The 22,963-nt window shown below is 46.6% G+C and overlaps 2 protein-coding genes across 3 annotated transcripts in view; both read left to right on the forward strand.

Annotated features, from left to right (window-relative positions):
• LOC147722438 (aromatic-L-amino-acid decarboxylase-like) overlaps positions 1–22,963 on the forward strand; it is a 1,636,613-nt gene that overhangs the window by 1,605,071 nt on the left and 8,579 nt on the right. The window lies entirely within an intron of this gene.
• LOC147722439 (aromatic-L-amino-acid decarboxylase-like) overlaps positions 1–22,963 on the forward strand; it is a 712,354-nt gene that overhangs the window by 680,784 nt on the left and 8,607 nt on the right. For both annotated transcript variants that reach the window (XM_086964959.1, XM_086964960.1), the window contains one exon: positions 16,561–16,662. In XM_086964959.1, the coding sequence (XP_086821085.1) occupies positions 16,561–16,662 (102 nt within the window). The remainder of the gene's footprint in view (positions 1–16,560; positions 16,663–22,963) is intronic.

Here is a 22,963-nt window from a genome sequence, read left to right on the forward strand (position 1 = left end):
GCAAAAGTGGCTGAGTGAAATCTATGAGATTTCACTCAGTCACTTTTAAGCCAATGCTGCGTCAAAAGCCTGCGCCTTCTTGAAGCAGGCGTAGGTCTTGACGCAGCATTATTAAAATGGGGCACCCCCGAGCCTTGCTGAAGCTGCGTCGCGCTTGCGACGCAACTCCAGCAATGCGCCACATTTCCGGCACAGATGCGTCACGCATCTGTGCCGTTTTTGCACCATGGTGCGCCGCATTATTAATGCGGCGCACCATGGCTGGCGGAGCTGTGGCGCACTGTGGCGTATGTTAACTGGCGCATCCCTGGGGATGCGCCAGTTAACATAAATCTGCCCCAAAGATTTTCTGATTTTCTATTCTAGGAAGATGCGGTTCTTGGTTGGAGAGATAAATGATCTTTTGTATGCTAAGTTATGATAAAACAACATATAAAGCGCAGAGCCCTGCCTATCTATCTCTCGTGTAGCCCTGAAGAACTGTGGTAATCAAGAGATTTTGGATGCTCACATGGAGGTCTTTGAGAACAAATTGGGTTGCTTGAAATGGTGTATGCACCACATTGTGATTAAAGACTCTGCTATGCCTATAGACCACATGGTGAGAAATGTACCTCTAAGTAATAGATCGCAACTGCTGGAGAATTTATGTCAATTGGAAAATGATGGTGTCATGGAGAACGTTGATTCCTCTGAATTGCTTTCTCTTATAGTAGTGGTAAAAATATATGAAAAATGTGTTTGTGTGCCAATCTCAGGTCAATAAATAACATTTTAGTTAACTGTCACCCACTACCCAAAATGTTGGAAATGGTTGCACAATTGGGCAGTGCACATTACTTTATCGACCTTCGCTCAGCATACCAACCAATAGAATTATGTGAGAAATCAAGGTCTTTGCCTATCCTTGCAATTCCTTTTGCAGCATATCATTTTTTTAGGATTTCTTTACTTTTAAGTTTTTATTCAGTATTTGCATGAATACAAATTTGATCTTTATGCCTTTCCGGTTTTCAAGCGCTGCAACAGTATTTAAAAAATTGAACTTTAACTTGTTGTAAGGCATAAGGAGACTATACGCTTATCAATATTATATTTTTATTCATGCTTGTACTGAAAAAAAAACATAATATCTGTACAGGCTAGATAAATATAAATGCTTAACGGCATGAGTTAACAAAGAAGATTTAGCCAAAAAGATCGCTGAGGTTAAGCCTCCAACAAATATCAGTCTGTTAAAATTATTCTTAGAATTATGTGAATATTATTCATGCAAGATTTATTCCTTGCTGAACAACTTAAGGTGTCAGCGACATCGTTTTGAGACCCATACCTAAAAAACATGTCCTTATCTTTAGCTGGATCCGGCACCTCTGTTATAATCCTCTGCTTGCAGTTTGCCAAGGTGTGTTGGTTACAAATCCAATTGCAGATGGAACTCCAGGTAAATTAAGTTTATTCAATTCCTTACTAGCCAAAGCAGAGCTTTCGAAGCCATTAGCTAGATCATCTCTACTGAAGCTGAGTTTCTGCTACACAATAACTGCTCAAGTGCTTGCTGCTCATACCAACGCACCGTCATCTCACCCCAAACTGATCTTAGCTGGGTAGAAAGATGGGTGGCTAGCTATGGATGCATGCCTGATAGATTAATGATTGTGTGGTGTGAGTGATTGGATGAATGAATACAAGTATGAAAAGGTTGAATGGAAAAATGAAGAAATCAGTGTGGCTGAATGGATGGCTAAATGCATCGAGTGAATAATCAAAGAAATTAATGTATGACTATGGATGAAAGAATGGACATATGAGTGCTCAGGTGTATGGGTGGTGAGTGCATTGCTTTACAGATAACTGGGTGGGGAAACAGATAGGTAGGTGGACTGATGAATCTCTGAGTTAAAATTGTGTAGAGATGGACAGATGTATTCTACTTTCCTGTGTTCTATCCCATGGGTTAACACCACACCCACAATTTCTCAATGTAGCTGGGTATAGTGGGTGGATATATGGGTTGATGGAATCATAAATGTGTAGGTGGACCCATTTACATAGGCCTAGTGGAGTGAAAGGCGAATGTGATGCTTGAACAGATAAATACATTTGTGGGTGGTTGGATAGACATGGTTGTATGAGTATGATTGGCGGTCTACAGGAGTACAGATGAGTGACTATTATGGCTGAATAAATGCGTGAATGGTTATGGATGGGTCAGGGTCTTGGTATATGTGTTAGATGGGTGTGCATGTATCTAGATTGTTGTTTGTCAGATAATGTAATGTTGTAGATTAATAGATGGATGTTGGTGGTTGAATTGATGAATGCATGGGTGGGAATGGCAAGACTTATGTAGGGGTATGTTTCTGGGATTGAATCGCTCAAGATGGATGCTTGAATAATTGGGAGTGGGTGGATAATTGTTTTTGTGCCTTGGCCTGATGTTCCCCTCTCATTCACCTTCCTATATCCACCAATCCCCATTTACGGACCAGGAATAACAGATAATAACATTGTGAGCGAGATGATCAGCAACATTTAAACTTTCTTTGGGGAAGGGTTGAGGTTAATAGTGGCTCTTTTTAATGGATGTGTATTTTGCTTGATAATGCCACGAGGGGGGCACAATGAAATACATCCCCACATGGAATATTTAGCTATTTTCCATTAAAAAGGACGTAGGGCCACATCGGCGGCGTAAAACATGCCTCCAGTGGCGCACTATTTACAAAGTTACGCATCCAAGCAGATGCGTCACTTTGTAAACCCCTGCGCTACATTATACCTGCGTCAGGTATAATGTATGCAGTTCCCCTGCAAAAAGCCTCTTAGAAGTGAACCAGTGAAATCTATGAGATTTCACTGCGTCACTTCGAGGACGCTGTTGCGTCAAAATCTTGCGCCTGCCTCACAGCCGTCATAAGACTGACGCAAGCCCTTTTACATGGGGCTTGCCCCATGTGAAAGGACGCATTGCTGGAGTTGCGTCACTTTTGTTACACTCTCCAGCAATGCGTCACTTTTGCACTTACAGATACGTCAGAAAAACTGACGTATCTGTAACTCCTTGCGACATGATGCGTCATACATTAAATATGACGCATCAGGTAGGTCGCAAGGAGTGCGCACTGAGAAGTGACGTATCGCTTCTTTCACGGAGCGATGCGTCATTTCTCATAAATGAGGCCCAGAGTATTTGAGGAAGAAAATCATACTGTGACCCTGCTTTAAATCAAGCACTGGACCCTTTAAAAAATAATAAACACTGGGCCCGACCTGACAAAAGACGCCAGATCCGAGCTGCTGAGCTGCGTTGCAAGGAGGTGCGCTGGCTGCATCAGGTTGTGACGCATGGGCAACATATGGCCCAGAGAAGTGAAGTGTCCGGCGTGGGCTCGAGGGTGGCAATTCGGCTGTAAGGACTGGAGTACCGAGCAGAGCCGAGTGAGGCGCGGCTGAGCGCAGCAGCAGTAGTTACCGTTTGCTGAGCGTGAGCCCAGGCCTTCCGCGGTATGGGTGCAACTTGCGGTTGGCCTGGTGTTCTCCCGCTAGCCCCACCCCCCTGAACCCTCTCTTAGGCCTCTCAGCTCCACAGTTTTTCACCTGCAGTTAGCTGCTTGCAAGTTGCAGGCTTCTTACGCTTATTAAACTTTATAAGTTTTTTCAGTGCCAAGTTTTCTTCTTTCAGGTTTTAATACCCTCAATTATGATATTTGTGCATACTGCTTTTATATGTGCTGCAGGATACGAGTTGGACCCTGTGGGGGCAATATTGGTCACTGCCTAAGGGCATAGAGGCCTATATAAGCTCACTGAAGTATATAGACACGCACCCCACTCAAAGTTGGGCCTTTGTGCTGCGCGCAGTCTGTGGTGTGCTGTGCGTTGTGGAGGCTATGGATGCAACACGCCCCCCCTCCCTTTGGTGGTGCGGTGGCGGCCAGTATTAAGCTGGTGCAAGGTGCAGTTTGTGCCTGGGCGAGGTCTGCTTCCTGCACGCACACTTATTCCTTATTCGTGTGCTCTCGAATCGTTCACAGTGTACTTTGTGGTGATGCGTGTAGTGGTGATCCAGATTTCCTGACGTATTGGAGGACTATTCCTTGCCGGTCATTGCCATTCTCATGGAGAAAAACTGATTTATCGAAGCTAATTTAAAGTCACCTGTTGCCTAGGACATGGCCTTGAGTCAACCTTTAGACGGTCCTCCTAAAAGTCCTCCATTACCGGCTTTGCACAGTAGTATACTTTCTTTCTATATGCACATAGGCACCAAACCTTCATGCAGCCATCGAATTTGGGAAATCGATGGGACGTTTGGGGGGTGTCACTCCGATATTTTACTCTCTTTAGAGCAGATTCTTTCGGCAATCTTGACCTTGTTGGACAAAACTTATGATAATTCTGATTATGTCCTGGATGTGTTGTCCCCCATTCTAAGGGGGATGCAGCACCTCTTTTCCTTTGGTTTACATCCAGATAGTGATGAAAGGGGCACTGAAATGAGGTCCCAGGCTACCCAGATTAATATAGTGGCATTACGAGGGGTGGTAGAAATGGGAGTCTAGGTGGGGAATTATGACAGTCAGGGGGACACTCCCTCTGGGCAACCCAATGATTTCTTTAAGGAGAGTGTCAGTGTGCCTTTTTCTTGCTTCCTAAACCATATCTCTGGGGATCAATGCCAGGCTGCTCAAGGGGCAAATGAAATGTTATCTGTACATGAGAATCCTCCTACTGTTTTCTGAGATTTAAAAAAGGGATCTCCCTTACTCCTGATTCACAAAATGAACCTCCTAGTGTTAAACTGCTATGTGCTAAACAAGCGTCTTTCCTGAGAAGGGATCCTCTCTATCGAGTTTAATGAGGCAAAATCCCAGAAGGAGAAAAATAAAAGGATACCGATTATTACACAGCGAAAGCCCAAAAAAGTTAGGTTTTTAAACGCTTCTGAAGTGTCCAATTCCATTACCCAGCCACAAAAAGTAGAGGAGTTGTTGAAGGCTGGGCCTCTCATAGGTCAGAAGTCTGTGCCCCCAGAAGTAAATAATCTGCCCCCTCATTCTATTATAGCTGAAGTATCAATTCTAGGGTGCCACAGGAAGGAGAAGGTGCTCACAGGGACGGGAGTAACCACCCTTAATTGTGGTGGGTGTAGTACGGGAACTGTAAAGGATGATGTTGGGGATAGGATCATTGAATCCGGGGCTGGGCCAAGGCAGAACAACATGGCCAACAACAAGGATTTGGCCTAACGGCTAGGGTCGGTTTACCTCGAAGCTGGGGAACTGGGTTTGAGTCTCAGCAGGGACACTCCTGGGATTCTGGGCAAATCACAATCTCCCCGTGCCCTACAAAAAATTTATGAATGTGTCAATCTGAAATGCAACTGGTGCTCATGTAAAGCTCTCTGATACCTTTGGTTCTAGTTCGTGCTACATAAAACCTCCCCCAAAAAATAAAAATATCTTGAATTTCTTTTCCTTGTTTGATAGGGAAATAGGCCCACTGAATAGCAGTTTTATTCTGTAGTTTTGATCAGATATCAAGGATTTGTGCCTGGTATCAAGTAGAGATATTGATCGGGTGCTTCTCATTCCTCTAAATAAACTTTAGAGTTCCAGAGTAACATTTAGCCCTAGGATCATTGTAATACTAATCCAGGGTAATTTTGACTACGTTCGAAGTAAAGGTATTGATGTCTTTCCGTTTTATCAGATTGTGGACACTCAGTTAGATATTTAAGGGTGGGCACTCAAGACTAGAGTTGTTTACAATGACAGGGGAGTTGTAATTCCAAAGGATATCATAATCTCTATTGGTAGAGTCACGGGGAGAAGAGTGATCTATATTGTAGGGTATGAGAACCAGATGGTCAGGGAATCTAGACAGGGAATGAGTTGGTTCCCTGGAGTTGGGTGGCAGGTACACTGAATGCCTCCAAAGAAAACATAAAACTTCCATGCTGCAGCGGTAGCTGATTGGGTAAAATTCTCTCCTGGATGATGGCAGGCTCAGGACTGTCCAAGCTAAACTTTTGAATGCGATTTGATTCAATGATAATTTGCTTACAGGAAACTTGGATTTGTTCTGATTTTAAATACGAAACATCTTTTGTTTTCTCTTGTGCAGCAAAACCGACAGTAAATGGTCATGCCAGTGGAGTTTTAGCTATTTTACTTAGTGGCAGTATAAACTGGAACCCAATGGTTTTTGTCCGTCCCTCACATCTTTGTATGAAGCTGGCTCTGGGCAATTCAATAAGAAGACTGCATTCTTCTTTTCTTCTGTCAAATATTTATATTCCCCCTTCAAGGTCGTCTGACTATCTATTTGAGTCTATGTTCTCTTTTGTGCATAATATTAGCATCTCTGAAGCATGCACACTGATATTTATGGTTGGAGATTTTAATGCTAAAATCTCGAATTGCTCTTCTGTGACCTTGGAAACCTGAAGTTGGATGTGGTATGGAGTATTCCAAACACTATTTTTGCCAGGTAAGATTAGTCCTGGAATCCCAGAGATGATACAATTGTTTTTAACTAAATAAAAGGGTGTAGCATTTGGCCAAACATCAAAATGATAAGATTGGCAGTATGTGTTTAAACTGCGATTTCTGGCCATATACAAGAGAAACCTATTGCATGGTTTGAGAAGCAGTTGTCTCTATTTCAATTATGTGGGAGTAAACACAAGCGACTAATGCTAAACCCTTGGTGGCTACCTCCTCTGAGGTAAAAAAGGTAAATCGGGTGCTAAACTCCCTAGCAATAGAACAAACTAAGCAGCCATCACTACTGAGGCAAAGGGAAATCGATCAGTTGAAGCAGGTGAGAAAGAGACTGAAAGCATCCAAACACAGAAGGGAGAAGGATCAGAAATGGATTAAGCCTAAAGAAGTCACATTTTCTGGTGATTTGAGTAAATATTGGTCCATAATAACTGAATATTGTGATAGTAGATTTAAGGCTGAAGCAATTTTAATAGCCAATGCAGAGTGGATCCCTTAAATCTTGCAGCTATATGCTTTTAACTCTAGTGGCAGGTTTCTGTTAGAGTCAACTACTGAGCCCACCACACTGAATGTATTTGGCCCTCCTTGCTGTAAGGGAGCGACCCCTGACCCTCCTGGTAGGTTGCTCCCCGTCCACGCAGCTCCGCCTGTGTGCTCCTGCTGCCACTGCCGAGTACCCGCTGGTAAGTGTGCTCTACCCCCGCTTCTGCCCTCTGTGCCACTGTTTTTCCCCCTCTATGTGCCCCGTTTTTGCTTCTGTGCCACTCGCTTTTCCCCTCTGTTGTGCCAGTTGTTCCCTCTGTGCCACTGTTTTTCCCCCCTCTGTGTGCCCAACTTTAGCTCTCTGTGCCACTCATTTGTACCCTCTGATGTGCCCCGTTTGGCCCTCTGTGCCACTGTTTTTCCTCCCTCTCTGTGCCCCGTTTCTGCTTCTGTGCCACTCGTTTTTCCCCTCTGTTGTGCTCCGTTTTGCCCTCTGTGCCACTGTCTTCCCCCTCCTTTGTGCTCCGTTTTTGCTCTCTGTGCCACTCGTTTTTCCCCTCTCTGTGCCCCGTTTTTGCTTCTGTGCCACTCGTTTTTCCCCTCTGTTGTGCCCCATTTTGCCCTCTGTGCCACTGTTTTCCCCCTTTTGCACCCCATTCTGCTTTTTGTCCCACTCTTTCCCCGCCCCCTTGCCCACTCGCGCCTCCCACCTCCCAGCTGCTCCTCCCTCCCAACACGCCATTTATGCCGGACGCTGCGTGGTCGCGAAGCGGACACGTGCAGCCGGCGCGCCACTGGCGTGCCGAGCCCGTCCGTGCCTGGACCGCGCCCAGCACCAGAACCCATGGACCCCGCGAAAGCCACAACACCAGACTCAGCTATGAAGCCAGCACCCTCCACGCACTCAACGCTGGCAGAAACCAAACCTGCTTCCAGGCTGCCCGAAACGGACCCAGAGACCATTCTCCTGCCGCACCTGCAGCCTCACCATCGACAGAGCCACCAAACCTCCAAGGACTGGACCCAACCACCTCCGCTGCATACTTCTCAACACCCGCTCCGCACGCAAACACGCTGTTGAGCTCTGGGATCTACTCGACACCTCTGCCCCAGTCGTGGCCTTCCTAACCGAGACCTGGTAGAACGACTCCTCAGCGCCCGACATCGCCATAGCCATCCTGGACGGCTACAAAATCACCCGCAGGGATTGCGCCAACAGATTAGAAGGAGGAATAGCCATCGTCCACAAGTCCACCCTCAAGGTCGCCACCCACGCAGATGACACCCTCAACACCGCCAAACACCTGCACTTCCGGATCCACACCGACCCCAACACCACCCTCAGAGGAACACTCATCTACAGACCCCCCGGACCCCGGGCTCAGTTCAGGGACTCTATCGCCGACCTCGCCAGCACCCACGCAATCGCCTCCATGGACTACATCCTCCTCGGGGACCTGAACTTCCACCTCAAGAACAACGACAACTCCACCACGCTGATCGACAACCTCGCCAACCTCGGCCTCAGACAACTCGTCACCGCACCCACCCACGCCGCCGGCAACAGGCTGGATCCCATCTTCTCCACAAGCACCCACGTCGCCTTCGACCACACCACCGAACTCCACTGGACCGACCACCGCTGCCTCCATTTCACCTTCAAGAAACCAACCACGCACCACCGCACCCAACAACTGCCTCGCCGCTGCTGGAGCAAAGTCACCAGAAACCAGCTGATCAACACCCTCACCCAGAACCCACCCACCGACCCCACCAACCCAGACGACGCAGCCCGCAACCTCAGACAGTGAATTGACGACTGCGCCAACACCCTCACCCCACTCAAGAAACCCTCCAACAGCCACGCCAGCAAGAGAGCCACCTGGTTCACCGACGAGCTCCAGACCTCCAAACACACATGCCAGAATCTGGAGAAGAAATGGCTCCACGAACGCACACCGGACAACCACGCAGCCCACAAAGACGCCACCCGCAGACATCACCACCTCATCAGACCAGCCAAGAGATCCTCCTTCAAAGACCGCCTGGATAACAACGCACACGACAGCAAAAAGCTCTTCAGCATCATAAAAGAACTCTCCATCCCCAGCGCCAATTCTAATGACATCCCGTTTTCCCAAGAACTGTGCGACTCACTGGCCACCTTCTTCCACCGCAAGATCACTGACATCCATGACAGCTTCAACACCACGACTGCCCCGACTACGCCAGACTCCACATCCCCTGCAAACACCACCAGCGCCAACCGCCTGACCTCCTGGACCAACGTCAACAACGACGAGACAAGCAAGGTCATGAACTCCATCCACTCAGGATCTCCGTCAGACCCGTGCCCACACCACGTATTCAACAAAGCAGACGCAGCCATCGCACCCCAACTACAGAAGGTCATGACCACCTACTTCGAAACAGCGTTATTCCCGGAAAGCTGGAAGCACACCAAAATCAAGGCCCTCCTCAAGAAGCCAAAGGTGGACCCCAAGTACCTCAAGAACGTCCGGCCCATCTCCCAGCTCCCGTTCCCAGCGAAGGTCATCAAGAAAATCGTCAACAGGCAATTGGCCCGCCACCTCAAAGACAACATCTTGGACTCGTCCCAGTCGGTATTCAGACAAAACCACAGCACCGAGACAGTCCTCATCGCCGCCACTGACGACATCAGGTGCCAACTAGACAACGGCGAAACATTAGCCCTCATCCTCCTGGACCTGTCAGCCGCCTTCGACACGATCTGCCATCGCACTCTAAAGATACACCTCCAAGAAGCCAGAATCCAAGAGAAGGCCCTTGACTGGACCACGCCCTTCCTCTCCAGCAGAACCCAGAGCGTACGCCTCCCACCCTTTCGATCCGAAGCCACTGACCTAATCTGCGGCGTCCCCCAGGGCTCATCCCTCAGCCCGACTCTGTTCAACATCTACATGGCCCCCTTGCACAAGTGGCCCGCCATCACAACCTCAACATCATCTCCTACGCCGATGACACCCAGCTCATCCTCTCCCTCACCAAGGACCCACACACCGCCAAAACAAAACCTCCACGAGGGAATGAAGGCCGTCGCCGACTGGATGAGGAGCAGCCGTCTGAAACTGAACTCGGACAAGACTGAGGTCCTCATCCTCGGACCCACCCCCTCAGCCAGGGACGACTCCTGGTGGCCGACCACACTGGGAACAGCACCGACACCCACCGACCATGCACGCAACCTAGGATTCATCCTTGACTCTTCCCTCTCCATATCTAAGCAGGTCAACGCCGTCTCCTCCTCCTTTTACAACACCCTCCGCACGCTCCGCAGGATCTACAAGTGGATCCCGACCGAAACAAGAAGAACGGTGAAACAGGCCCTTGTCAGCAGCAGCCTGGACTACGGCAACGCACTCTACTCAGAAATCCCATCCAAACACCTACGACGACTACAAAGCATCCAAAACGCCTCAGCCCAACTGATCGTCAATGTCCCCCGCCGCAGCCATATCCCCACCCACCTGAGAGACCTACACTGGCTCCCGGTCGACAAGAGGATCACCTTTAAGCTCCTCACCCACGCACACAAAGCACTCCACAACGCCGGACCAGCCTACCTGAACAGTAGACTCAGCTTCTATACCCCCACCGGCCAGGTCCGCTCCGCCAGCCTCACCCTCGCCGCTGTCCCCAGCATCCAACGAACGACCTCTGGCAGCAGATCCTTCTCCTACCTCGCCGCCAAGACCTGGAACACCCTCCCTACCCACCTACGGCAGACCCAAGACCTACTCGCCTTCAGAAGACTCCTCAAGACCTGGCTCTTCAAGCAGTAGCAGCAAACCCCTCCCTTTAGCGCCTTGAGACCCTCACGGGTAAGTAGCATGCTTTACAAGTACTCTGATTGATTGATTGATTGAGATAGAGAGTTTTATTAAGGGTGCTAGGTTCTCTGGGGCGATGGGTCTGGATGATCTCCCTATATCTTTCATTGAACAAGATGTTTCTGCATGAGCCCTTTTTCTCCATCTGGTGTTTCAATATTGTTATATGCATGGAACCATACCGAACTCTTGGACAGGAAGTATAGTTGTGCCCTCATATTAAAAAAGGTCCTAAAACTTTTGATGCCAGGCAGATTGCCTTATTGGACATGATTGGTAAACTGTTCACAAAGAGTATTCTTCTTCACCTTCAGGTCTTGGCATTTGGTAATAACCGTGTCCCTGTGGAGCAGGCTGGCCTTCATATGCATTGTGGCACCCTAGATTATATCACGGCCCTCTAAACTCTGATTGAGAAGTATCTAGAGTGTAAAAGCATGGCTTTATTTTCAGCCTTTATAGAATCCTCCATAGCATTCAACAGGGTTGATCGTGGAGGACATTGCCTGTACAAGGGATTCCTGTGCACTTGCTAAGGCTCTGCACTCTTTTACCTGGACTCCGTTCCAGATGAGAGGGAACCAGGGCTTGTCTAGTAAAGTAGAGACTCACAAAAGGCTGAAGAAAGAGTGCTTACTAACGCCCCTCCTCTTTCCTCTATATATGCGTCTGACTTGCTCAGCAGAGTCGCACAATGTAAGGGGGACATGGATGACGCCTTTTAGTTAGATTTATCCCCAATAGGTTTACAGAAGTTTCTCTCAGAGTTAGGCAACTACACTGATGAACATTTGTTAAAAATAAACACCTCTAAGAGCAAAGTTATGTTTTTTTGCTCCCGGTGGTGCAGGGTTAGGAAAGATTTGTATTGGTCTGTAGGGAAAGACAAGCTAGAGCTGGTGAAGGTGTGCTCATATTTGGGTAGACTTTTTTCTAGTAACTGTTCTAATAATGATCATATTAGCCAGGGCAGAAGTAAGGCAATATCTGTGCCTTCAGCAATTGGCAGGTTCTGTGGACAAAGCTATTTTACCCAAGCTCTGGCGGTATATGAGATGGAAATTCTGCCCTCATTGAGTTACACCTGTGAATTAATGGATGAGCGGTACATGTCCTTTTTTAAGAAGGTGGAGGGGCATATTTGGCACTAAATATGTAATGGGAATTATGCAGCTGCTCCAATGGCATTCCCGCTTGAATTTAGGCTTCTCTCCACGACTGTGTTTGCTATGACTGCAACTTTAAGGTGGGGGGATAGTATATTGAATAGTAATCCGGGGTCCATATGGGCTGCATTAAAACATGGCTGGCCTCATTTATGAATAGTGACGCATCGTTGCATCACATTTCATTGTGCCCTCTTGCGACATGACGGATGCGTCATATTTACTGTATGACGCATCATGTCGCAAGGAATGACAGATACGTCAGTTTTACTGACATATCTGTTGGCACAAAAATGAGGAATTGCTGGATTTGACTCTGAAGTGTCACGCAACCCCAGCAATGTAGGTGGGAGGGCTATGGATATAGCACTGCATCACCCTTACACCTGCCATTAGGCAGGAGTAAGGTTTTTATGCATTTGTGTCCTAGAAGTGGCACGCATCACTTCTACGAGGCTTAATTGCATGGGAATGCCCCCCTGCATACATTATACCTGACGCAGGAATAATGTAGCGCAGGGATTTACAAAGTGATGCATCTGCTTAGATGCACCATTTTGTAAATAGAGCACAAAAGGGGGCATGTTTTACGCCGCCAATGCATCACAAAAAATGACGCAACAGCAGCGCAACACTGATGCAAGGCCTTATAAATAAGGCCCGAAATCTCTATCTGTCTGAAGGAGAGAAGTGCTGCTTTTTCAAATTATGTGAAATCACTGGATATGTTTGGAATTGGGCAAAGTGAAGTGGGACCCCTTCCAAAACCTATTTTAAAAAATATGATTAAAAAATCAATCTACGAAGTTAGACAGAAAAGAGATATTGTATTGTGTTCTCAACACATTAGGAATGATATAATTGTGGAGAGTAGCATTTGTAAACAAATCTCAATCATATGTTCAATGAAACCTTCCCCATTGTGTGCTTAGAATCATTTTATCATTGAGGCTGAATTTGCTTCCTCATAGAAATATTACGGGAGGGATTACCTAGGGAAGAGATGCTTTGTGACCTTTGCGTGAACTATGTTCAAGAGTGAAATCATGTGCGATTTTTTTGTCCCTTTCTGCACTACAAGGTCGACTGTTAAGATGGGTTATATGATTATACAACGCTAACCAGTACCACGCATGGCATTACCACGCGAATTTTACTTAGCAAGTTGCTTTAGCACGCAGCATTTTTGAACGCAGGATTATTCTACGGAAAAAAAATCTACAAAACATTTTACGTTCCTTAGGCACATATGTCATTCCTTTGTACATAATGATAGTGATAGGCTAAAAAATATGTGTATAGTATTATTAGCGTTAGTAGGCTATATCAAGGGAAATGAGGCATGGAGAGGAGTCAGTCTACAGAAGGAAAGGAGAGAAACACTTCATACTTTTAAGTCAGGGTAATTTTTAAGAACAAAGATTTGTTTTCTTACCTGACACCTGCACGCCTTTCATCAGCAGCCAGTACTTCCACCAACCACAGAAACAAGCATCAAAACAAGTCTATAAAAACTAAAAATGGACTTCTATAATGACGGACACGCTACGCTACGACGTTGTGGAGGCTCTTTCATTGATGACAGGGGCACTGAAGACCGTTTTTATGTAAGTTTTCTTCTTTTTTTTAATTCCGCTCGTTTTTTTGGGGGGTGGAAACCCCCCCCAGCCCCCCCAAGCCCCCACTTTTTTATTGGACCTTTAACTCACATTCCTTTACTACGTATTTCGTAGTAAAGGAATGCGTGGTAAAGGTTATAGTGGTAACCACGCATGCGTTGTAAAGCATGCGTGGTTACTGCATTCGTGGAAACGGCCTCGTTGTAGTGGCTGTTTCCTGTTAAGACCATTGTTCCAAAAGTGTAATATTGCCTTGGCAGCAGAAGCCAGAAATATGTTTTTGCACCACCCTCGGAAATAGCCTGTTCAAAACTGTTTACCTTTTTTTAAATAATTCTTAAATATCTTTTAGATAGGTCTATATTAATTGTATTTGTCTTTGTATTTGACGAACATTTTCTTTTAGTGTAGTAAGAATTGCACAATCTAATTGATTTATAGTGTTTACATTGCTTTGCTGATTGCACTGAATTCTCTGGCAGTAATGTACTATACTTGCACTATTGCTTACATTAGATTCCCTATGCTTGGATAGGGTTTGTATTTCTCACCCAAACAATTGCGCATTTGCACTTTATTGGTCCAAGAATATTTACAGAAGTGGAGTGTGTTGACAGATTGAATGATTTTGTCAAGTAGTTTACTCTGTACACTATTATCTTTGAGAACCGTTTATTGTAGATCTTTGTGTACTTTTATGGGGACCTCTTAGGGTTCCAAATCATAAATAAATTTGACTTGGCAAAATAATAAATGACGCCAGTACTTGAGCTAAACATGATCAATACGAGGAATAGACTGCTTTGACATATCAATTACATTAGTAACAAACATTTGCAATGCAATAGGTCTCGCATTAGGAATGTGTGAGCTATTGGTATTGCAAATGACACATTATTTTTATTATGTGTTGGCTTTGAAAATATATAAATTAATAGCATTGTTATTCACAAAGCCAATAGCTTACACTTTCCTAATGCGAGTCCTAGTGGCTATGGCAATGCTTGTTGGTAGCAAGCAAGGACAGTGCTGTTGTGGTGCTGAGTGATGATGTGGTTGGGCTGAGTGATGTGGTGGTGCCCCTTAGTGATGTGGTGGTGCCCCTGAGGGTTGTGGTGGTGCCCCTGAGTGATGTGGTGGTGCCACTGAGTGATGTGGTGGTGTTCCTGAGTGATTTGGTGGTGTTCTTGAGTGATGTGGTGGTGTCCAAGAGTGATGTAGTGGTGTTCTTGAGTGATGTGGTGGTGTCCCAGAGTGATGTGGTGGTTTCCCCGAGTGATGTGGTGGTGTCCCTGAGTGATGTGGTGGTATCCTCGAGTGATGTGGTGGTTTCCCTGAGTGATGTGGTGGTGTCCCCGAGTGATGTGGTGGTGTCCCTGAGTGATGTGGTGGTGTTCCTGAGTGATGTGGTGGTGTCCTTGAGTGATGTGGTGGTGCCCCTGAGTGATGGAGGGTGGAGTTGGAGGGTGGAGTTGGAGTTGGAGGGTGTGAGTTGGAGGGTGGAGTTGGAGTTGGAGGGTGGAGTTGGAGTTGTAGGGTGGAGTTGGAATTGGAGGGTGGAGTTGCAGGTTGGAGTTGGAGGGTGGAGTTGGAGTTGGAGGGTGGAGATGGAGTTGGAGGGTGGAGTTGGAGGGTGGAGATGGAGTTGGAGGGTGGAGTTGGAGGGTGGAGTTGGAGTTGGAGGGTGGAGTTGGAGTTGGAGGGTGGAGTTGGAGATGGAGGGTGGAGTTGGAGGGTGGAGTTGGAGGGTGGAGTTGGAGGGTGGAGTTGGAAGGTGGAGTTGGAGTTGGAGGGTGGAGCTGGACTTGGAGGGTGGAGTTGGAGGGTGGAGTTGGAGGGTGGAGTTGGAGTTGGGGGGTGGAGTTGGAGGGTGGAGGGTGGAGTTGGAGGGTGGAGTTGGAGTTGGAGGGTGGAGTTGGAGTTGGAGGGTGGAGTTTATTTCTTCGGTGAGAAGTGTGTATGTAACTTTAAAAGCGTCACAAAAGACCTACTGATATCTATTGCACTTTAAACTAGCTGGGGGAGAAACAAGAGGGTTAGAAATGAGGAGAGTCAGCTGGTAACGGAAAGGCAACCTTTCCAAAGTAGTGGCGAGCAGATATATATTACAACAGTGAGTGGCAAGTGATCTACGTTTCTTTTATTTATGCAATGAAGTTTGGCATTTGAATCTATGTATGAACGGTACGGAAACACCCTATTGGTCAGGCATGGTCAACGCAGAACACAGTGTTGATTTGTAATGCCTGTATAAACTATGATTACAAACATTGTTTGTTGGTACAGAGGCTTGTGATGGGGAGAGAGGGTGCTAACTGGGACGGGGTAGGAAAGAGGGGAATGGACGGGGGAAAAGGCAGGTAAAAAGATAGATGATGGAGAGGGCAGGCGAGAATGGGTGGGTGAAACAAGCTCTCGGCATTACTATGGCAGGGGGGTGGGCGGGGTAGCGGCAGCCTTTGAAGTCTGATGCCGAGACTCAGACAAAAGGTGGTGTGCGAGCGGCTTCCTTTCAAGTCTGATGGGGGGGCGGGGGAGCAAATGGCGAGCGCGCGCCCGGCGCACATGCACTGGCCATAATCCACATTACAAAGCCCTCTTGGTAGGATTTTCTGGTGCCCCTCTATATCTATTGCCAGCAATGCGCAAGCGCATTGGCAGGCGAGACCCAAAAACCAAAGGCTATTGGTGCCATTACTAGTTTCTCCATACGACCCCTGATTCTTGTATCTCTTATTGAGGATCCTTCACAACATCTACAGTTTTGTACTCCACAGCAGACAGCCTTCTTCTTATGTATGCCTATGACACAAATAGCATTAAAGCCAGGGGGATTAGGGTAAGCATATGAACATGGCTAGAAAGCAAATCAAGTGATGTAATGCAGCTGTCCTCTCTTCTTTCTTAGCATGTAAGGCTTGCTCACGAATTTGAAGATTTAGTGCGTCAGGATGAACGATTTGAGATCTCTGCCGACGTGACACTGGGGCTGGTGTGCTTCCGACTAAAGGTAAGAGAGAAGACTAAAAAGTAAAACCTTTCTACTTTCCAGCGATATGTATCCCACTTTAAATATTATTTGATTGAACAGCTGTCAGTTAATCAACCTCTCCTGAGGAGAAACAAATGATGGATCACAGATGTCATTCTCATCAAGGACCATATCTTACTAGAGGCTACCTTCCTCACTTAGTAAGAAATGAGTGATCCTAATTTTCAGGTTTTAATGTCAATAACACTTATCTTTGTGCCCTTCAGGGGAAATCCTACACATTAATAATCAACATCCTTGAAGCATTAGGATCTGAAATGCGTTTTTTACAGTTATTATTATCATGAAGCTATGGCTCGTTCACTTTAGTGATTGCAATGTATGGTCCACTACGGTCCTATGGAGCAAGGTCGGACTGTGGCATAAAACAGGCCAAGGGACCACAGAAAAAGTGGCAAATACTTAAAACAATTGTGACCTCATGCTACAAAAATGTGGCGTCATACTAAAAAAAAGTGGCCCTCATTGGTAAAATATGGCAGCTTGGAACTTTTTGACACAGCTTGATGGTCTTTGGGGGTTACAGGGACACATGTTTCTCATTGCTGCTGGCATGGTTTGTGAATTTTAAATACTGATCATGATGACACCACCCGTGTCGAAGCCCCACCTCCCCCAAAATTGAAATAGCTGACACAGTGATCACTTCCTAGGCTCAGGTGCAGTGCACTGTGGCCGAGCCACCTACTGACTGTCCATTAACAGAGCACATTCAGTGCTTCCAAAAACAGGCCCATGGGACAAGCAAAAAAAGGAAGTAAGTAAGAAAGTAAGAAACTAAGAAAGAGAATGAAAAACAGCACAAGAGTGAAGGCAAGAAAGAAAGAATGCAAGAAAGGGCATGAAAGAGGGCATAAAAGAGGGTAGGTAAAAGAGATAGAAGGCAAAAAAACAAGAAAGTAGGAAAGAAAAGAAGGATAGAAGGGTTAGAAAGAAAGCATGAAGACAAGTGAAAGAACGAACGAAGGAAAGGGAGAAAGAACGAAGAAAAGAGAGAAGGAACAAAGTGGAGAGAGAAGGAAAGAAAGAAAAAGAAACCTGGAACATCCAAGTAATAAATAAAAATGAGTTGTAACTCTGCATTTATCTTGACACATTTGCTGCTCAAAGATAGAGGTCAAATGTCAGGCTATGTCTTCTGAGACATTGCAGCTTTTTTAACATGAGGATTGGTGTTTCACTTTGCAGTCAGAGAAAGAAAAGTAAATGAATTATGTAATAAACTTGCGGAAGCACAGGAAAGGCTGAAGGCAAAATGAAAGGCTGTGCTATGTCATTTTGTGTAGCACAGCAAAATGTAAATACCTGTAAATTAACTGTACACATTCAGCAGTTAGGAAACCAAAAATGAAGCACGTCGATTTGGTAGTTGTTAGGTGTGATGGAAACAAAAAATTTAATAGGATTAAAACAATTCAAGACACTTTACTTGGTGATGCACTAATGATAAATATTCACCGAAACCCGATTTCTGTGCAAATTTAGTGTCAATTTCACAGGAAAATGTACAGTTTGTAAATGACAGATGGCTACCACATGATGCTTTAGTTACATAAAAAAAAGTCTCCCGCCTCATGCCCAGGAATGTAAGGTGGGTTGTGAAAGTTTGTCTTTCTAAAAACTGGGACAGGGTTCTTAAAAGTCTGGGAAGCAGGCAAACCATTGTTTCTTCAGATCCAGTTGAAGACACAACAGTTATGTTTATGTTGGCTTTATACTACATCTGCTATTACCTCAACTACATGGCCTCGACTCCCCTGCCTGAAATAACCCCCCTCCTCCTCCTCTGCTCCCATAGAGGGCTATGGAGCTTACAGTGTTTTGGAATCACCAGAGATGATCTAGATTGCAATCCTTTGGACTGTGTTGATTCTGATGGCCGCTCATGTTATTGCAGATGCCTCCTGTGGAATGGACCATTAAATGTAATGGGATGACCCTGTAACCCTCAGAACCTGGGTGACTGGAGTCAAAGGTCATTTGCACGATTCATTGCTCTTGCCAATCACAAACATTGAAGTAAATGCCCTGGGCTTTTCAGAAGTGTCCTTCACACACCACCAGTATATCAAAATGCACAAGTAACATGCTTGACAGATCTGTAAGGTTATTATACTGCTTTAAGCAGCTGTTTTGGGCAATATGGAACAGATACTTTGATATTGCAAACAATGTTTTGTGATGTTATAACAGTTGAAAACATAGCATGAAGCCTTTCAAAGAAGCACCCAAAAATGGTGTGTATTTGATTAATATTACAATTATGCATTTCAGAATGAAAAAGGGAAATGCATACTCCCTATACTTTGAGAGAGAACAGGTTCTTTAAATGAATAGCATTAATTCAGAGACAATTCAATTGAGCTTAACGTGAAAATGCTTTTGGGTTTGATTTAGAGGGATGATAATGGGATAGTTGACACAAATGCTGACAGTTCCATCTTCCCACCTTTGTACTTCCACGCCTCATCTAGAGGTCAGCGATGGGGGAAAACTCTTGCAGCTCAGCAGCTGCCAGGGCACAAGTTATTTGAAGATCCACCCCATCCAACAAGGGCCTTTTGATGCCATGACCGCCTTCTTTTTACCTATTCAGATCCTCCATGAACACCAGGGCAGTGCCAGGCAGGAACAAGCATTTACAATGCAACGGTCTCGCCTTTGCAAAAGTTAGAGCTTTTGGCATTGTAAATGACATTTTTATTTGTGTTGGTTTTTAAAACAGATAAATAAATGGCATTGTCATTTACAATGCCAATAGATTCATCTCTGCAAATGGGAGACCTATTGTATTTGCACAGTCACAAGAGCCACACACACACACAGAGCCACACACACACATAGCCCCACGGACACACACAAAGCCTCACACAGAGCCACACACATACAAAGCCTCACATAGAGCCACACACACACAGAGCCACATCCACACACAGCCACAGCCACACAGCCACACACACAGCCACCCACACAGAAACACACACAGCCACACACGCAACCACAGAGCCCCAGAGCATAATTCTAAGAGCCAATGTAGTTTAAAACGTACTTGTGAAGAAGCATCCGAGGCACCATCGAGGCGCTGACAGCTCATATGCTACTGTATGCTCGGGGGTCCGTCACTGGGTGCTGAGGTAAACACCCTGCATCACGATGCCGCCGCTTTCAAGCACCTTAGAACATGGAGCCCCAAAAACATTGATTTAGCAGGTAATGTGAGTTACTATGTTTCTTTTGCGTAAAGATTCTTACAGCTGCTCAGCAATCCAGGTCTCATTTTAATGCCAAACAGCTGATCCTATGTCATGGTCTATATGACATAGGGTTAACAATCGAATGTATAAACACATAATATTCAGTTGCATAATGGTACCGGGTGCTGATTTCAAGGACACCCTTCTTTTAAAAACCAACACTGGGACATGGTGAAATATAGTGATTGGCCCAGGATCACATGGTTTGGTCAAGTGGTGAAACAGAGCTGAGACTAGAAAAGAAGCCTAGAACGGACAGTTACATGGCACTTCCTCTGGTACTTTCTCCACAATCATCCTTCTGAGAGGCAGGCCCCCTGCACTCAGTAATTGTGAGGATACTGTAATAGTAGCCCCAGTGTTTTTCTTCTCTAGATCTGCGCACAATACAGCACTATGTATTACTCTTAACAAGAACGCAATGAACCACTCCTGTGAAACTGTTCACAAAGAACATATATCGTGGAAGGAGAGAAAAAACATGCCAAGGAAGACGTAGCAAGAGAAGGACAATGAATAAGCGTAGAAGAATGGCCAGCGAGATAGCTCAGTTGGGTAATATACCTACTACAGATTGTTGCGTATTCTAGAGGCCACAGGTCCTAATCCTAGATAGAAGCTCTGTGCGTGACTGCACAAACTGCAGAGATGTGCAGTGTAGTGCATGTGTGTTGTAAGTAACCCAGTAGGTCACTGTTTCCAAACTCTGTGGCAAAGCTCAATGGGTTGTTTACCATTCTGTGTATCCAATAGGTAATATGAGCCAGCCACGAAGAGAACACTGAGTGAGCTAATATTACACCTCAATCAGAGATCTGAATGTAGCCACAGGTGTTTCAATTCCAAGAAGCTCTTTCCTTTCCTGCAACAGAATGACAGTGACTCTCTCGGCACAAAGTCATACAGTATTGTTTGCGCCCATGGTCACCAGGGCGCAGGTGCATTATCTGGAGGCCAGCGAAGGGCCGCTTGCCTTATCCAACCGCATAGCGTGTTGTCGGTCCACGGACACCCGCTATACTCGGGCCTCAGGGCGCTAGCGTCGAGGAGTAGAGCTCACTAGGGTGACAGTGGTTGTGCTTTCACTGTGCGGCAGCCAGGAAGCTCCTGTCTGGGGTTTTGGACAACTCGTTGACCCTGTGGTGACTTAATGCACAAGGTTGAGAGCAGATACGAAGTGTCCGCAAGAGAAATCCAAAGCCTGGCCAGATCTGACCCAACCCGGCACGGACAGCCTGCCATTGGCAGTGGCACTGAGAGTATGAGAGCGAGACAGCTTGCTTCAGTCCATAGAGCAGAACGACGTGGGACACGCGTAGTGCATGTGATGGACTGCCCATGGGCATGGACGCAGCAGCGGAGCATGACAGTGTTACCTGGAGATTATGGTGACAGCGGGTGGGTGGCTCATAAAGAGCCTTCAGTTTGAGGCTGGAGTCGCCGGTACGGCATCAGCACGGCTCCTGGGTACAGCCAGGGGTGGGTCTCAGTAGCACAGGCTTGAAAACCTTTACTGTAGACCCTAGACCCACAACAAAACAAAGAACCCCGAGGTGTAGCGCAATATGCCGCCCTGCTGCTTAAGGCACTGATGGAGATGGGCTGGGCGGGTCCGCAACTCCTGGGGGCCTCGAGACTTTCATCGGACTGGACCCATAATTGCGGCGGCGCACGCCCGGTTTAGAGGGCAGTGCTGCGCTCTGTCCCAGAATACCGGAGCACGGTCACGCGCAGATCACGGATCAAGGCGCATTAACCTTCTGCGCTTTCTTGCTGCAGTTGGAACCTGGGATCTGTCGATTACACGCACAGCTCTGCAGCAGGCGCATTGACTATCTCAGCTATCGTGGCGGAATTTAAGCCAAGAGCCTGTGAATCATCCACAAATGGCTGTAGGAGGTGCATCAATTTTCCAGGCTAGGTCACTGGGATTTAAACCCGTGACAAGCAAGCTGGCCATGAATCTGTACAGGAGGCGCATTCACCCACCGAGCTATCGTCCACTGTGGCCAATCCAGGTCTGTGCCCCGCGCGAGAGGTGACTGGACTGCTGCATGTGGGGGTGCTTGGTCAGTGCGGTGTCTAACATTATCCTACCTTTGCCCTGACCAATGAAGTCCACGTCTATCATCGTGTACGCACAACTTAACATGTTCTAAAACCACTGACCCCAGGGGCGATAGGTGCACAGGGCATGTTTCCAAGGGCATTTCATGAGCTTTTCTGTCGGACTGATATCGCAGGCTCAGCTACAACAAGCGCCTAGATGCCAATCTTTCACAGTGTGCTCTCTATCGAATTTATCAACAGCCCCCTGCTCGACCAACCCCCACCCCTGTTAGATCAAGCACACCCGACCGGTTCTTACATCATAACTCGCTCCTGTTCAGTCTGCTCCCTGGCTGACCTGATAGCCCACGGGGAGATGGGGAGGGGTGTATGCGACAGGAAAGTGGAGGGCTGGGACAATGGCGGACTTGGGAACACGAGAGTGGATGGGGATTGACGATAGAGCCGGGGAGGGAATTGTCTGACCAGTCACGTTCCATCACTTGAGTCGTTACCCCAGTAATTGGAAACAAAAATCAGCTCCTGTAATTTCATTTCCCGATAGCCCCCCTCCTAAGTATACCCGGGACTAGTGGGAAATGGAGATATTGTCCCCATCCCGGGCACGGGTTAGGCACAATACATGTTGCTGCCGGAAAGGGTGCTGTGGGCTGGTAAAGTGCACCGTCTCTCACCAAGGCCCACATGGGGCCAGGCTCCCGATTGAACTTTCGACCCGCCCGCCCCAGCTCCATAAAAAAATGGCGGCCGCAAACATCCCGGAAAAAAATAAAATAAGGAAACACCCACAATGGCCCACCTCTGCATGACGGAACAAAGGGGGAGGGGCTTTAAAAAAACACAAAAACGCCAACGAATCTGCTCCGAGAATGATTGCCATTATTCTCTTCCAATAGCTAGCCTCCATTTATGGAGCTAGCCAATGGAAGAGAGAG

This window comes from Lissotriton vulgaris, chromosome 4_1 (assembly GCF_964263255.1).
Source record: "Lissotriton vulgaris chromosome 4_1, aLisVul1.2, whole genome shotgun sequence".
In the NCBI taxonomy this organism is placed as follows: Eukaryota; Metazoa; Chordata; class Amphibia; order Caudata; family Salamandridae; genus Lissotriton; species Lissotriton vulgaris.